We start from the raw sequence: 15,042 nt of genomic DNA, 5'->3' as shown, positions 1-15,042 counted from the left end.
TTAAGTCTCCTTTAGGCTACTTTTACGATGCGTGTACCCAGAGGCGCGCTTATGCCTGGCTGGTGGCTAAACTTGATTGGTAAATACGCTGCCAGGGTCTGGTTTCCACTACCTTCTAAAAACGCCTCATTCCGTTTTGTCAACTGCACAGGAACGCACCTTTCGGTTGCGCCTCACAGTACGTCACACACGTTTCTAAATGCCAAAATAGGCGCAGAAACAATTTAACATCGAACCTGGAAGCCAACACACACCTGCTGTTGTTAATACCCACGGAACACGGTAATCAATTTCATAATCATCATTAACAAACAGCAGCAGCCCAGCTACGTAAACTGCAGAGAAAATACCTATCTCCTATATCTAGCAGCGGCCACCTTACATGCAAAAGTGATATGGACGCAGTTAATTTCAATCATGAAAAAAAAAATGGCAGAGCTAAGCTTAGTGGCTTAGCACATTAATATGCGAGAGCTGATTGCCATTCGTGGCGGAAGGGACTGGAATTACAGAAGACCCTGTTACGGCAGCTCACGGCTGTCCGCACCTGGGCCAGAAACGCAGGAGACGGCTTTGCTCTCATTCCCGCATGCTGTCTTTAGAGAGCAGAGCTCGCATCAACGACGCGGTGCACTCCCCAAAAGCGTAAGCTCCCGCAGCGCGGACCCGCCGCGGTGGCTCAGTGGTTAGGACGCTCGACTACTGAGCCGGAGTGTCCGGGTTCGAACCCGACCGCGGCGGCCGCGTTTCGATGGATGCGAAAACGCAAAAGGCGCCCGTGTGTTGTGCGATGTGAGTGCACGCTAAATATCTCCAGGTGGTTGAAATTATTCCGGAGCCCTCCACTACGGCACCTCTTTCTTCTTTCACTCCCACCTTTATCCCTTCCCTTACGGCGCGGTTCAGGTGTTCGCCGATATGTGAGACAGATACTGCGCCATTTCCTTTTCCCCAACAACCAACTTATTTATTACAACTGCAGCGCGGCACGGCTGCTCAAGCGGCTCCTGTTAAGGCGCGCTCACACTAGCGGGAAGCTTCCCGCGCCGGCACAGCGTCAACGTCGACGCTGCCTCGCAGCTCCTCAGAATGACGCTCACACTGTGCGCGTTTTCACGCTGCGGTTGTCTTGGAATGTGGAGAGAGGAGGCGCTGAGGGAGGACCCGAACGAGCAGAAAGAGAAGGGGATAGTCACGTGACACTAGAGAAGACTGGAAAGCGCACCCTGCTAGCTCCCCTCCCGTCGCCCTGGCAAAGCAGCCGCCGAGTGCCCGGCCGGCCGGGGCCGTCCGGCCGGACGCGCGCAGCCTCCGCCTCCGCCGACGGGGTCACTGAACTGGGACCGACGTCACGGTTCACGGTCGGCGCCCATTGGCTGTTCTGGTCACCGGCACGGGAAAAATAGGTACCGAACCCATCGCTCCGCGGGACGGGAGAGCAGGCTGTCCGCGGGAGAAAAACCGGCTTGGGCGGGAAGCGGCACGCGGGAAACGCCCGGCGTTGCGCGGTTTCCCGCTAATGTGAGCGCGCCTTTACGGGCTCGGCCGACGCATTCGAAGCCGCCAGTGCTACCGACTGTCTCCCCTATGCGATCCACAAAGGCCCATAGAAAAATCACACCGCCAATAATTGCGGCGTCTCTTCTCAGGTGGCAATACCCCGCTCTCCGACCACATCAAACCGGGCAGGCCTGTGAGACTCCGGAACAGGAGTGTGAGACGCCCGACCGTGTAGTCGCCCGTGAGACCCTACTGCCGACCGGAGCGGCGATGCACTGGGCTCAACTGCGGAGGGGTGACTTTAACCCATCTCACTGAAAAGAATGCGAAAAGGTGCAAGTCTTGCACGTAACAATAATTTTAAGTATTGAGTTTATTGCAATGAGAACTACGACAAAACACGTCCTAGTAAGATAACTTTACCATTAGCCGAAATCCATTTTTGGCACTTTTACGGGTGAGCGATGGAAAGTCATAACCACCGGCTTTGCCCTCCGGCCGCCGGCGCTGGATGTCAAGCTAAACGGTGTACGGCCGGTGAAATGGTCAAGAGCCCAGCGACGACCTCCTTCTGTATACATGGCCTAGTCTTGCGTGCCCGGGTCTGAGCTTAGCAACGCGGCCTCCCGCTGTTTGGTATTAGTGAGCTGCGGTCCCTGAAGTGGTCGGTCCTTGGGACATGCACATAAAATGTGTAATTGGCAAGCTTTTCTTTTACTTTTTTTCGCTGCAAAGTTTACGTAGGAGGGAGTATGCCACCGGGAATATGGCCGCATACAGCATCGGATTAGGGAGCGATCCTGCTTGGCGCTGCTTCCATAGGACTTCTTGACGTTCAGTTGGGGATTTGTGTCCCGGGGGGTAGCAGGTCTGAGCTATACAGTAGGATAGCGTAATTTCTCGATATGAAACCATGCGATCCCTCGCCGTCCTCAGCAAATGGGGAAGATGTTGCTCCCTTGCCCGGTCGTTGATCCTCTGGTTGGATTGCGGGCAGCCTTGTTAGGGGAGGAAGGAGATGTGTGCGGGTACTCATGTCAATCGTATAGGGCGTGTGTGCTGCCGGAGCAAGCGCTTTTGAATATAAATAGCGATGGGGGAATTTTTGACTACACCGCAGGGATTTGGTCTGCCTTCTTTCCGCTCGTCTAATGCTTTTGTAATCTATGGTTATGAAATGCCATCTTTTTTTTTGGCACTGTTTAAACGGAAGTATAGTTCTGTGCCTTTTGCAGAATCGTATTACACTTCAAAAGTAAAGTATGTGACTGACGGCCACTTCGCGGGAGGATATGTTTGGCATTTAGCTGAGCCAACGTGTTAGAGCAGCAATGAACGTGATGCATCCACTTTTGTTTGTGTAGGTTAGGTAGCGTGTTTGTCCTGTGTAATGTTTATTTTCTTGTGAACACGCATCGGCAAGTCAGCTTCGTGGAAAACGTGACGTCTGTGATGGATGTGGGTTCAGGGATAGGCGCACTTATGAGGGAATGGTGTTCAGTGCTCCTGCAGTGGCAAATAGCAGAAATTAGACTGGAACGGATAAGAGCGCTATTAAATGCACTCACAATCATCGGTTCTTTGACAGCGAAAAACAGCAGCCGGAATATCCTAGTTGGAAAATATTTTAAATTCTTTTTTTCTGATTTAGGAACCCTTAAACGATTTACTGTCTCTCGAAGGTATGTGTTACCTTTTAGGCTGCAATCTTTGATGCTTCGTTGCCGTAATCGCGCTGCGATATGAGCCGAGGGCCGTAGGGTACTGTGCTGTTGGGAACAGAATTATGTAAAATTAATATCAAATTTACTGTATTTCCTGAATGTGTGTTACTTTTTAGCCTGCATATTGAGATGCTTTAGAGCCCATATCGCAGTTTAAAGTGTTGTCACGGAGGCTGGGAGGGGACATTCAAAGTTAGGGTACTGTAGAGTTAAGAGATCGAAATTAATTACGCGAACAACTATCACTCACAGAGTTTTTGGTCCCATGAAGCGGCGTTTCCTATGCAGATATATTGGATATGAGGAAAGAAAAGGCGCAGTAGCCCCAGCGATGATCCGCAAGATAAACTCAAGCTCATCGATTGAGTCAAGGCAGCAGCGCAGCCACCAGCATTCTGAAATAAGAATGCCGACCACCTGCTCTTAAAGTCCTTTATTTCGCTCCTTCCTTCCGTCCGTCCGTCCGTCTGACCGACCGACCGACCGACGATGATGAGAGAGGAGGAGGTGGTGGGACTGAACGTACTGGCCGAATGAACGGTCCCCTCCTCGGTCGGCGGCGGCCGCTGGAGCAAAACCGGAAGATGCGTCGCCACGAGAAATCTAGAAGGCGTGGCATGAACGCAGCCGCGGTCACTTAGAAATGGATTACATCGTCCGTGTGAATACCCCTTGAGGAGAGGAAAGAGCATGCTGCGAGTCCTGCAATCAGGGGGTGTGGGACCTCGCCTCCATATTCTCGTTTGCCGCTTAGGATGGGAGGGGGGAGGAAGGGGGAAGGCGATAAAAGGGCGGTGGTGCATGTGCATTGGGAGCCCAGTCTGTCTACTTCTCGCCAGGAATGCGCAGGCCGCGATAGGTTAGCACGCCTCCCGAGGACAGAAGGTGGCGAGCGCGAAGTGACGACCGCCGTGGCGCGGCGTATCTCATAGCCACCGCAGCTGCCCTTTTAGCCCAAGCGACGACGACGGCTGAGCGAAAGCAAAGTATTCTCCGGAAGCTGTTGCTCCGTACGCTGGCGTCACTACGTAGGCGGCTTCACTTTTCCCGGAAGACAACAAGGCTGCACTTGACGTTATAGCTGACGTGGAAATACATAGAATGTGGCACTATAGCAGATGATATTGTAACACAAATTGGAAAATGTGTGCCAGACACGGCGAACCTACTGTTCTTACTTTTATTGACAGGCACCAGGTAAGAGACATTTCCGGATGAAAAAAAAGGGTCGAAAACACGGCTTCCGTTTCTTCGCTCTGCAACCGAGCCGTCTTGATTCACTGTCTCTGAAACGGAAAAGAATAGTTTTCATTACAGCTGATGCAGTGCGATGACCTTAAACAAACAAAACAGTCTGAAATGACGAGAAAATATTTCGCGGCAAACATATTTCCAACAGATTTCTTGTTTTTATCGTCTTCCTTTAATTTCATAGACCCAAACACACTCCGCGTAGGTTATTGCTGGAGGCGTGAGCTATAAAATGAACCTTTGTTCAGATATTTCCCAAATGAAATATTGTTTCCACAGGCTGATTAGCACCTGTCACCATTGATCTCTATTTACTGATAATGTTAAGGCTAATTAATCTTCAGTTGGCTGAGTGGCAGACATTAGCCGTGCCAGGCGCTGGGTACACAATAGTGTACACGGCGTAGACTTTTGCCTGCATAGCGTAGACAATATTACGCGAGCGCACTTTCTTCTAAGGGTGCGCTGTAGTAGATAATCATTTTTCTCTCTCGATAAAAGTATAAAAGAAGAAAAAAGACATCCCATAGTCTTTCAAGTGCTTTGGAAATCCTGGTTTTTCAAAGTTAAGATTTTCAACGACTGGGGCACGATGTAGAAATATTTTATACAGAAAATAACCATCCACGTTTCAAATTGCTGGCAATTGGCTTTCTTGAGTCCTGCAGGGTCTTTTCAGGCAGAACAAAACTATTTTACTAAAAATGTCGAGCAGCGTTGGAATGGATTAAATGAAGCATTGAGGCTGTGAGATAAGGCAGAGACAAATCGTTTGGGCTCGAAAAATAAATTAAAATGAAAGGTTCTGGTTCATACGTAGCACTAACTGTTATAGAGGATCACGAGACACGAATATAATGGTTTCCCTTCAAGTCCTTTTCTTTGGGGAAGAAGGAACGCACCCGCATTTCCACCGGCCTATTTCGAGCTCTGAGTGGATAGAGTCAGTTTTACAGGCGCTATAGAAATGAAGATGCCCGTCAGCCTCTATTGTCGGGGTAGCACTGAAGCGACTACAGTCGAGCCCTCTTACAACGAATAACGGCCCCGGTGACCGAGTTCGCTGTATCCGAGGTTCGTAGTATTGGGACCTTCCCTGTCACAGCGACAAAAGCAGTCATGCAAAGGCGGCGTTTATTTCTTTAAAAGTTCGTTATGCACGTGGCTTCCTCTTCATGCAGGCCCTGTGTCAGCGTTTTCCACGCTTTCTAAGGCTGTTCATGTGCTTCTCGCCCGAAATATTTCTGCCGTTGAGCGGGCTTAAGGACAGAGTATCACTCTAATTACGATATGGAAATTGATGGCTACTGCTTGTAGGTCGGCCTCCGAGTCTTCGATTGTTGATAAACTTCTACGGATGCAGCGAGGAAGCTAGAGCAACGCACGTGCAAACAGAACGTATCGGTTGAACTGCTTGTTGCGTGCGCGCCGTTTCCGCCGGCAGGAACGCATAAGTTGGAGAATCGATTGGGGAACACATGCTACGTGAGTGGTTGTGCTCGCGAGGCGCATCATGTGACTGGCAGTCATTGTTCTCACTGAGATTCCATTGGTTTACCCCGGCCTTGGAAAAGCAGCGCGAAGGACGAATGACGTAGAAAGACACAAGCGCTGATATCACCTGCGCTTCACCAGTCTTCACGTGGCTTCACCTGCAGGCTTCACTTCACCAGGCTTCACCTGCGCTGCTTTTAGACATTTCTGTTTTGTTTTGCTGGAAATGAACCTGTGCAGTAGAGCTTCAGTGTTTTGTGAGCTTGCTGCCGATCATATGGAAGGGTTGAATAATTTGGGGCTGTTCACACTGAAGCTACTTTTGCGATTAAATAGCCCGTCTTGCGATATTCACGCGTTGAGAACTGACACCTTAGAAAGTTTGGTTGTCTCATATACAAGCATGGAAGGGAATAAGACTGAGAATGCACTGAGAAAAAACAACCAAAATTGACAGTTAATTGTTGACTAATCTGGTGTATGAGGAAGGCACTTCAAAGGCTTCACCAAGACTGGAAAACTTGTTTCAACCGAAATGCCTGTTTCTGTAAGCGTTGTTCAGGTTCAGTCAAACTAAGTAAAAAGTTACATTAGGCACATTTGTCTTTAGAGAAGCGGGAGGAGACCTTTGTCTTTATAGTTAGCGAAAAACATCATAAGGAATATGGACATCGCTCAGCTACACATGCACCTTCGCTACAGCGCTAATATCTTGCCACAATATGCGCCATGCAATAAACACTGCGCTATCATTTACCGTTATCCTGGCCACGCCCGGAATTGACGTCACGGGCCTGCCGAGTTAGACGGCGTGGTCATCATCTCCGTAGTGCCGGTCTCAGCGCTTTTCATTGTCATGTTCGCCTTTGTTCCGCTTGACTTCTTCTCGGTGAGCATGCTCGAACCCAACGTCGCGGTCTTCATCTCGGTCATCTCCGTGCTGCTTTTCGGCATGTCGCTGCGAGTCTCGCCCGCAGGCTTAGTGGTAGTGGAACGCGTCGGTCGCCTCCATGTACTTCTGGTCCTTTCTGAAGTCTTAATGGCAGTGGAACGCTTCGGGCCTCTCCGGGTACTTTTGGTGGGTGACTTGGTGCGCATGCGCGTTGTCATGCTCACACTGACGTTTGTAGGCGTAGAACGAGGCGTAGGTGGCGCGGACGCCTCGCGGGGGGCCACCGTATTAATCTGATGGCGCTTGTGGTGTTCTGCAGGGGTAAGTTCACGCATGTCACAACGCTAGTTTAATGCGGTAATCGTTACTATCAATAATCGTTACCAAATACACTGCCCAAGCATTACTACTGAAGTCCTTGTCTCTAATTCCGTTAACTTCTAAATCAGCGAAACGGTCCTGTTTCTAAAAGTTTCACATTTGTGAAGCATCTTTCGGTTGCCGTCGCAGTGGCTGATAGCAATGCGATTGCACCACTATTCATTCGCTGCGTTATTAAAAGCTGGTGGCTATGGCGGGTAATGCCTCGATGGGAATGCAGCAGCATTGCAAACAACGAGGGACCTGTGCCTGAAATGAACCGGCCACGCTGACGCGCGTACGTAAGGGGGTCAGCAGCGCTCGGTACTCCACTGCGTCTACGGCAGGGCTGGTGCAAGCAGCCGTCATTGCACGCTGCCAGGAACAACGAATTAATGAAGGTCAAGTGAGCATCTTGAACGGTTTTGCGGCGTTCCAACGCGAAAGCGACGGAGACGGGTGCTCTTCGCCAGTACAGTTAATTGCATCGCTATTGACTAATCACAGATACCACAGGGGGACAGAAAAAGAAAAAGAAAAAGAAAGCCAAGTCGACTCGGCGGGATGGGGGTTCGCCATTGAGCAGCTTTTATATGTTACGGCAGCGTTTAAATAAATGCAACAATATTTAACTATCTCAGCCGCAGAATTAACAGGAGTGTAGCACTTCTCTCGAGATGACGTGAAGAAAGACACCTCAACTCAACCACTGATCACGGGAACAGTTGGTACTCCCCGTTTCTCAAATGTGCAAGGTTGGTAAATGTTGTGTGATTCCTAGAATGCAGCAAATGCGCGTGTAGAAGCTATACATACCAGTAAATCCTTATCGTATATGCTACGAAACAAGCTTGAATCCCTACCACACACTAGGAGTTTTTCAGCTAAAACGAAGTCTGCAGGTTTTATGCAATGTATTTATTAATTAATTCGTTTCATAGACACCTAAGGGCCTTGGCAGCAGTTACCTATGGCGGGGATTAATCAAATAAAAGCCTACAGATTCGCAAAGAAACACAAAGTTCAGTAAGTAGGAGTGTAAGTTGTGTAACAAAAATACGCGTGCATGAAGATAAGCAAGCACAGCACAAGTTTCAAAAGATAATGAGAATGACGGAATTGGATGTCACGCAAAATGTGATAAGTGTAAACTCTCAAAGCACATAACGACCGACAGAAGAAAATAGTAAAGATGAGAACACACGTCAGTGCAGGTTAGAAGATTCTAGATGTGATAGGAGGGCTGCTTGAAAGGATGATAATTCTGGAATGACGGCAATACTTGAAGGGAGCGAGTTCCATATCTTTATAGACAACACCAAAGGCGAGTGCAGGTATCTTTCTGTCCGAGAGAGTCAGGGATTGTAAGCAACCCGCGTGGAAAGGCGGCAACGTGTGGACGGCCGGAATTGCTTTGCATACTGTATTTGTAGACATTTTGCGCAGGCATGTAGTGAGGTCGACATCACTGCATAGCTTTTTTTTTTGTTTTCCACTTACAATTTCGTGAAGAGATATTGCTGGTGTGGTCATGTAGCTGGGCCCGCGCTCGGTATTCTACTGGGAGCTGCATCACGCAAAGACCCTCCTAATTTGTTTCAGCTGGCTATACTTCTATTTTGTTTCACCTTGCTAAACTTCCTAATTTGTTTCACCTGGCTAAACTTCCAGCTTATTCTAAACAGAGTTTACCAATAAATGGCATTTGTTGCGCAGCGCCATCTTGCCCCGAAGGAGTAGAATAGCATTCGTTTCATGTACTCTGCTCTCAACCCTCTGCAACCGACGAGAGATGGCTCTACGAAACCCGCTGCTGTGAGATCTTGTTCTTGGGTGTTATATTCGATGCAGATTATGCGGAATCTAGATGTATTCGGACCTAAACAGGCAAATACCCCATACTCTCGCAGTATGAAACAAAACTCGTCTGAAGGTGTAATTTATTTACAAAATTTGAGCGCAAACAATCCAGAGGCTTAGCTAGAAGAAGCGTTTTAGGAGGAGCTACGCATGTTACAACACTCGGTATACGTGCGCTGGGTATTTCGGGGCTTACCCGTTCCGGCGAAGAAGAAGAGGATTGCCAGAGTGCTCATAGCCAGGATGCCAACGACGCCTAGCGTGATGTCGCGGCCAGAGATGAAGCGTGGACTGCTCCGTTTCCTGCGAGGTTATAATCAGGAGACTGTTGATCGCGTTTCTGAAGCGAATTGCTTCTAATCAGAAGTGCGGTAATGTTAAGACGAATGGAATTTTCAGGAAGAGCAGGAAGAAGGATAAGCACGTGAAAGGTGGTTCATGGTTGTCATTGGGAGAGCGAGATAAAGAATCAAGAAGAAACAGAAAACGAGTGAAGAAAATGTGAAAGAAAGAAAGAAAGAACTAAAAGAAATTGATGTTGAGCTTACATGGTTTTCTTGGGAGGCACTGCGAAAGAAGTATAATGTTTAAACTGAGAGTGCAATCAGCCACAAATAAGCATCGACTTGCATGGAACCTACTACAGCCGAGAGAAATGTGAGTGAAAAAAATAAACGTTTCGCAAAAAATTCGTAAATTTTGCGGTTATTTCTCCAGCAAATTTGGGATGACTTTTCGATATCATAGGCCAACAGGAAAACTAGTTGGAAAACAGGAAAATTGCGCTTGCGACACATAATTATGGAGAAATCAATAAATGAATACTGAAACTTTGGTCGGTGTCATGTTGCTCACGACTGTACGATTGCAATTCGAAAAGACAATGACGAAGAAAATTCCTGATCTACACTAATATTTAGTTCTATTTGAAAGTTGTAGACGTCCCACAGTTTTAGATGCCCAACAGTTTTAGACGTCCAACATGTCCCATTGATATTTAGTAAACAGTGCGATCACTGAATGTGTTCTAACCCAGTTGTTTTCGTAATTGCTTATCTCCGAGAAGCATACTTGAGGCGAACCGCTTAAACAGGAGCTCGAAAAAATGAAAATTCGATTAGGAACTGCATTTAGTAAACTTGAAACGTCATTTTTTTTCGTTGTAAAGTTGGTTTAAAAGTCCTTGAAAAAAAAAAACGAAATATTGAGAAATGAACGCCACCTTTGCGTATGCGATATCACGAAAGTAAGACTGCACTTTAGTTAGGGTGTAAAATATTTGTTCTATTTCAGAGAGCTCTCAGCCTTCTTTTCTGAGGCTCCTTGACCAGGCGGAGGATAGAACAGGCGCTTTGAACGAATTTCGTCGTCAAGATACAAAGTAATGCTCTGGGTCCTAGCAAAAATGTTTTAGAAAGCTGCCAGTGCCTGCACCATATAGTAAGACATTTCATCGTGTTTAATATTTAGGAACAACTATTAGGCTCACTGATCGTATGTTGATACACGACACGATACGTTATAAAGATGTTATTGTACTCTAAATAACGTTTCTGGCGTTTATTTGTGCGGCTTATGGCCATTACGCTGAACGTTCCATGCGGTGCTCATCCAAGCGGCCAGAGTAGCTTACCATCTCCTTCGTCCTCTTCCTCGGACGCTGTCGAGAAAAATGGTGTCCGTTAGGTGCGTGTAGATGAAACGATCAGAAGAGAGCTCTGTACGAAGATATACATTGTGACCGCACTTATTCAATGCACATCTGAGTAGTCGGAGGCTAGTACTTCATGTGAGCAGTATGTTCGCAAACTGCTTTTCTCTCGGCTATCTCCTCAAGGTGCGCGCGTATCCGCAGGCTGGACGGACATGCAGACAGACACGCAGACAGACACAGAGAGATACACACAGACGCACACTCGCACTAACACGCACACGCACAGACGGGCAGTCATTTAATGCACTTTAGAGACGATTGCCTGCTATAAATAAACCTGGGTCACGCAATCCGGAGCACAATGAAGCAGTCGGCCTGGCGCGAAGAGAAACCGTGCGCGCCCCATATAAGGATCGAGAACGACAGAGAAAAATGACTGTGGCTTAACTGTGGCTAAGCCTGGATATACAAGCGAAAGCTTTAATTATGCTTTGGTTAAGATTGGTTAATCAAAGTTATTGTTGACAGAGAGTTAGACACAGCCGTTGAGCTGTGGTATCCTCGCTCTTCCTCAGTCTCTGACGCTAGCTGCGCGCGCGATGAAGCAGCTCGCCGGGCGTTATCCGCGGGGTGGTCAGACGCCGCTTTCCGACGACGGCTCAAAGCCTCCCGCCTCCGCTCAACACTCAGAGAAGACGGCCCAGTCTCGCTCTTATGCATGGACAAGCTCGCACTGACCAGGCCAGCGCGGCGACACAGCTGCGGAGAGCGCATGCGCCAAGCCGGCGGAAGCGCAGCTCCGGTCAAATGAAGGTCAAACTGCAGCCCACGGCGAAATCGGCGCCGCTAGGCCAGTAAAAGCTTTCGCTTTAAAATCCGCTAATTACACTCGTACAGCACGCAGCCTGGGGCGTTTTAAGTGAAGCCCTTCCCACTTCGCTCGCAAGTGCCGGCGCCCGGTCGGAGAAGAAACGCCTCGAAGCTTCCGGAACCTGTCATGTCTCCTGACCAATGGCGACGCGTGCCCCAGCGGAGGATGGGAGAGAGCGGTCATAATGCAGACGTTATATGCGTGTGCGCGTCTGCGTGGCGCGAAGCGACTAACAGACGGGGCGCGCCCTTATACACGGGCCGTTTTAACTCCAAAGAAGTGCTTCCACATGACTCTCGGGTCAACGCCGCTGACGCCGAGCCACGGACCAGGAAAGGAGCTCGCACCAGTATTCAGGACGGCCACATCGTGGTCCTCCGCTCGTCGGACTGACGCAGTCCCCGAATAACGAACTGTTTCCTTTGTTCGACTCTCTTGAGTATTAGAGCACTGTTGTCACAAGATCTTTTTATATTGCAGCCTATGTTTGGTATTGTTGTGAATATTGTTTTGCATGTAGTGCAATGTTAACACTTGCATCTGTTCTTATGAGTGTTTCGTAATTAATCTGTGTCGTCTCTTCAATCTATAAAGCTTGTTTTTTGTTTTTTGAACTCTTAACTTTGACTCACTGTCTGGTTTGCGACTGACGAAAGCTGGGCACCAAACAACCACCCCCTTTTGTTGCTTGATAGTTGGACTCCGGCTGAGCCTGTCATGTAAATCGAGAGCATGTCCTCTGAGACAGGAACAACTACACCCACATGCTCTAAGGGTGTCAGGGCACGCACGACAGCTATGTAGGTGACAGCCTTCGACGCAACCTTTCTTTCTTTCTTTCTTTCTTTCTTTCTTTCTTTCTTTCTTTCTTTCTTTCTTTCTTTCTTTCTTTCTTTCTTTCTTTCTTTCTTTCTTTCTTTCTTTCTTTCTTTCTTTCTTTCTTTCTTTCTTTCTTTTCTTTCTTTCTTTCTTTCTTTCTCTCTTCCTTTCTTTCTTTCTTTTCTTTGTTTCCTTCTTTCTTTCTTTTTCTTTCTTTCTTTCTCTCTTTCTTTCCTTCTTTCTTTCTTCCTTTCTTTCTTTTCCTTTCTTTCTTTCTTTTCCTTTCTTTCTTTCTTCACCTTACATAAGTAACCATTTTAAAGAGATACAAGGATTCTTAGACAGTCGATGGCTAGCCATTTATCCGGTACCAGAAAAGACTTGGCAAATGAAAAGTACAATCAACAAAAAAAAATCTATTAAAAGCGGTCACACGGGCAGGCTAGCAATCAGGATTGCTAAAAAGAAAGCAAAAGTTGCTTAACTGCTTTTGTAGTGCTAGTTGAAGGCAGGTTTGAAGAGGGGATATTATTGCAGGTTTTCACACCAGTAGAACCAAGTTGTCACAGACCATGGCGGATGAAAGTTTATGTTGGGAAGTGTGGAGGTAGTGCAAATGAAGTTAAATTGAAGTCGGTTCAATAGCTGGCAATTACAGCGTGAGCAGTTTATGTGGGCCTCTGCGTGCCGGTGCCTCACTGAAGGCAGCAAAACGAAGAGCTGCACAGCGCCGCAGTTAAGACTGTGTTTAACTTGACTTTTTAATATGGCTCTAGTTTGGAGCAGATCCTAAAACTAGAGCCCAGCTAGGGCCATATTAAAGCTAGACAGCTACCACTAAAACCTAAGTTATAAGCTAAGATTTTTTAGTTACGAATAACAGCTATACTGTAATCTCACAAAGAAAGGCTTTGAAAAATTTTGTCAGGCAAAGAGCGCTTTCTGTTACACTGTTGAATATTCAACGCACAGGGGAGAAGTGGAGCATATGGGCTCAGCTCTATATGCAAGCTATGACTTAAAGATGCCGAAAGATAATGTTCAAAGACAGCGGTCAAGTATGACGCTGCACACACGCCCAAACAACGTTCGCACTGCACATGCAAACCGCACTTGAGGAGGTTCAGAGGCGATTAAGGTTGCATGCCGCTCGCAGTAAGATTGCAAGCGCCTTCGTGGAGTATACCGAAAAGGCAGCGCTATCGGATGGTGGAGGAATATTGCTGAGATTTACGAAAAAATCTCTGCCCAAGCTGAGCGCACTCTTTAGTGGTCTCCGAGATGACGCAAAGCGGTTACATATCCTTACTACTTACGGCCGCCGCGGTGGCTGAGTGGTTACGACGCTCGGCTGCTGGCCCGACAGACGCGTGTTCTATACCGGCCGCGGCGGTCGAATTTCGATGGAGGCGAAATTCTAGAGGCTTGTGTACTGTGCGATGTCAGTGCACGTTAAAGAACCCCAGGTGGTATAAATTTCCGGAGCCCTTCACTACGGCGTCCCTCATAGCTTGAGTCGCGTTAGGGTCGGGCGTAGTTCCTGGTCAATTTAAGCGAAAGGCGACAGAGATGGCTAATACAGGCTTGCTTAAAGAATTGAGAATGGGGAAAATAGTCTTTGCTCTAATGTTTATGTGCCGCGCATCGGACCTGTCGGGGCACAAATCTCCCGAGACGAGGCAGTCGCGAGATGACGCAAGCCAAGCGCTGCTTCGTAGCTCAAGCAAACATCTTGCTGTATTTGGAGGACACTACTACCCGAGCCAGGGTTCCCACTGTCAGTTCACGGGCAATTAAGAACTTCGATCGGTACATGAAGTAAGAAAAAACCGGCGGTCTTAAAATGAATAGAACAGGGTGCTTACGCATGGTGCCTTGACCTTGTTCGTTTTTTTTTTCGGCTAATAGTGACCTCTGGTGGGAAATCACTGCCAACGGACAGAAGGAACAAGAAAACATTTTCTTTTTCTTCTTTTGCCCGAAAGAAATTAACGTTTTTCAAGTGTGTATTTTCTCGCCACGCCAAGATTCTTGCGCTCTAATTTTTGCTTTTTGAACGGTATTTTTTCCAACCGCTTCGCTTTAACCGAGGATTCAGCACATCAGTTCTGGCTGCCACGTGCAACATTGTGCGGTGGCTCAAGCCACCAAGTTCGGCCGCAGGGATGAAGGCCGTTGTGTCGAATTCCGGCCTCGTGTTTTTGTAACTTGATGAAGGCGAAATGCTAAAAACAAGCGGGAGCGGTTCGATACCAGTGCGCGTTTAACATGCGCACCCAGTTATCTTAATCCGGAACTCTCACTACGGCGTCCCTCATTGCTCAAGTGTAACATTGCGATGTTGAGCCTTCCGTTAATACTCCGCTGCCATTTCCTTCCAGGCCAATTTCTCTGCAGTAGAGAAGATTCTGAACTTCCTCTTATTCAACTTTTTTTTTTATGTAGGACCACGGGGTACATGTGTCCCTCTTAGTTCAAGTGCCTGCGAACCGAAAACAGTGCACCTAAGTGCCATATTTCGCGCGACCCATCTTAGCGGGAGAAAGGAAAAAAGAAAAATTGTTCTGCTTTTGAGACTTTAAGCCTTTTACATCAGTAAAGTGCCTCATAATACTTT

General features: G+C 47.7%; 1 protein-coding gene across 1 annotated transcript; it reads right to left on the bottom strand.

The window, feature by feature from the left end:
• Positions 1 to 4,424: 4,424 nt before the first annotated feature.
• On the bottom strand, positions 4,425 to 14,363 carry LOC144130469 (uncharacterized). The gene is made up of 6 exons (XM_077664391.1): positions 14,291 to 14,363; positions 10,715 to 10,741; positions 9,630 to 9,648; positions 9,278 to 9,384; positions 6,727 to 7,174; positions 4,425 to 4,510 (listed from the first exon to the last, which is right to left on the bottom strand). The coding sequence occupies exons 1-5, from the start codon at positions 14,292 to 14,294 to the stop codon at positions 6,756 to 6,758; spliced, it is 576 nt and encodes a 191-aa protein (XP_077520517.1). The 5' UTR covers positions 14,295 to 14,363; the 3' UTR covers positions 4,425 to 4,510; positions 6,727 to 6,755.
• Positions 14,364 to 15,042: the final 679 nt, after the last annotated feature.

This window comes from Amblyomma americanum, chromosome 4 (assembly GCF_052857255.1).
Source record: "Amblyomma americanum isolate KBUSLIRL-KWMA chromosome 4, ASM5285725v1, whole genome shotgun sequence".
NCBI classification, from domain to species: domain Eukaryota; kingdom Metazoa; phylum Arthropoda; class Arachnida; order Ixodida; family Ixodidae; genus Amblyomma; species Amblyomma americanum.
This window is presented reverse-complemented; position numbering and strand designations above follow the sequence as displayed.

Excerpts from the sequence above, each read along its gene's own strand:
- LOC144130469 (XM_077664391.1), bottom strand. Across the intron at positions 7,175-9,277 it reads CTTCTTCTTCGCCGGAACGG|AACACCACAAGCGCCATCAG; the intron begins GTAAGCCCCGAA and ends TTACCCCTGCAG.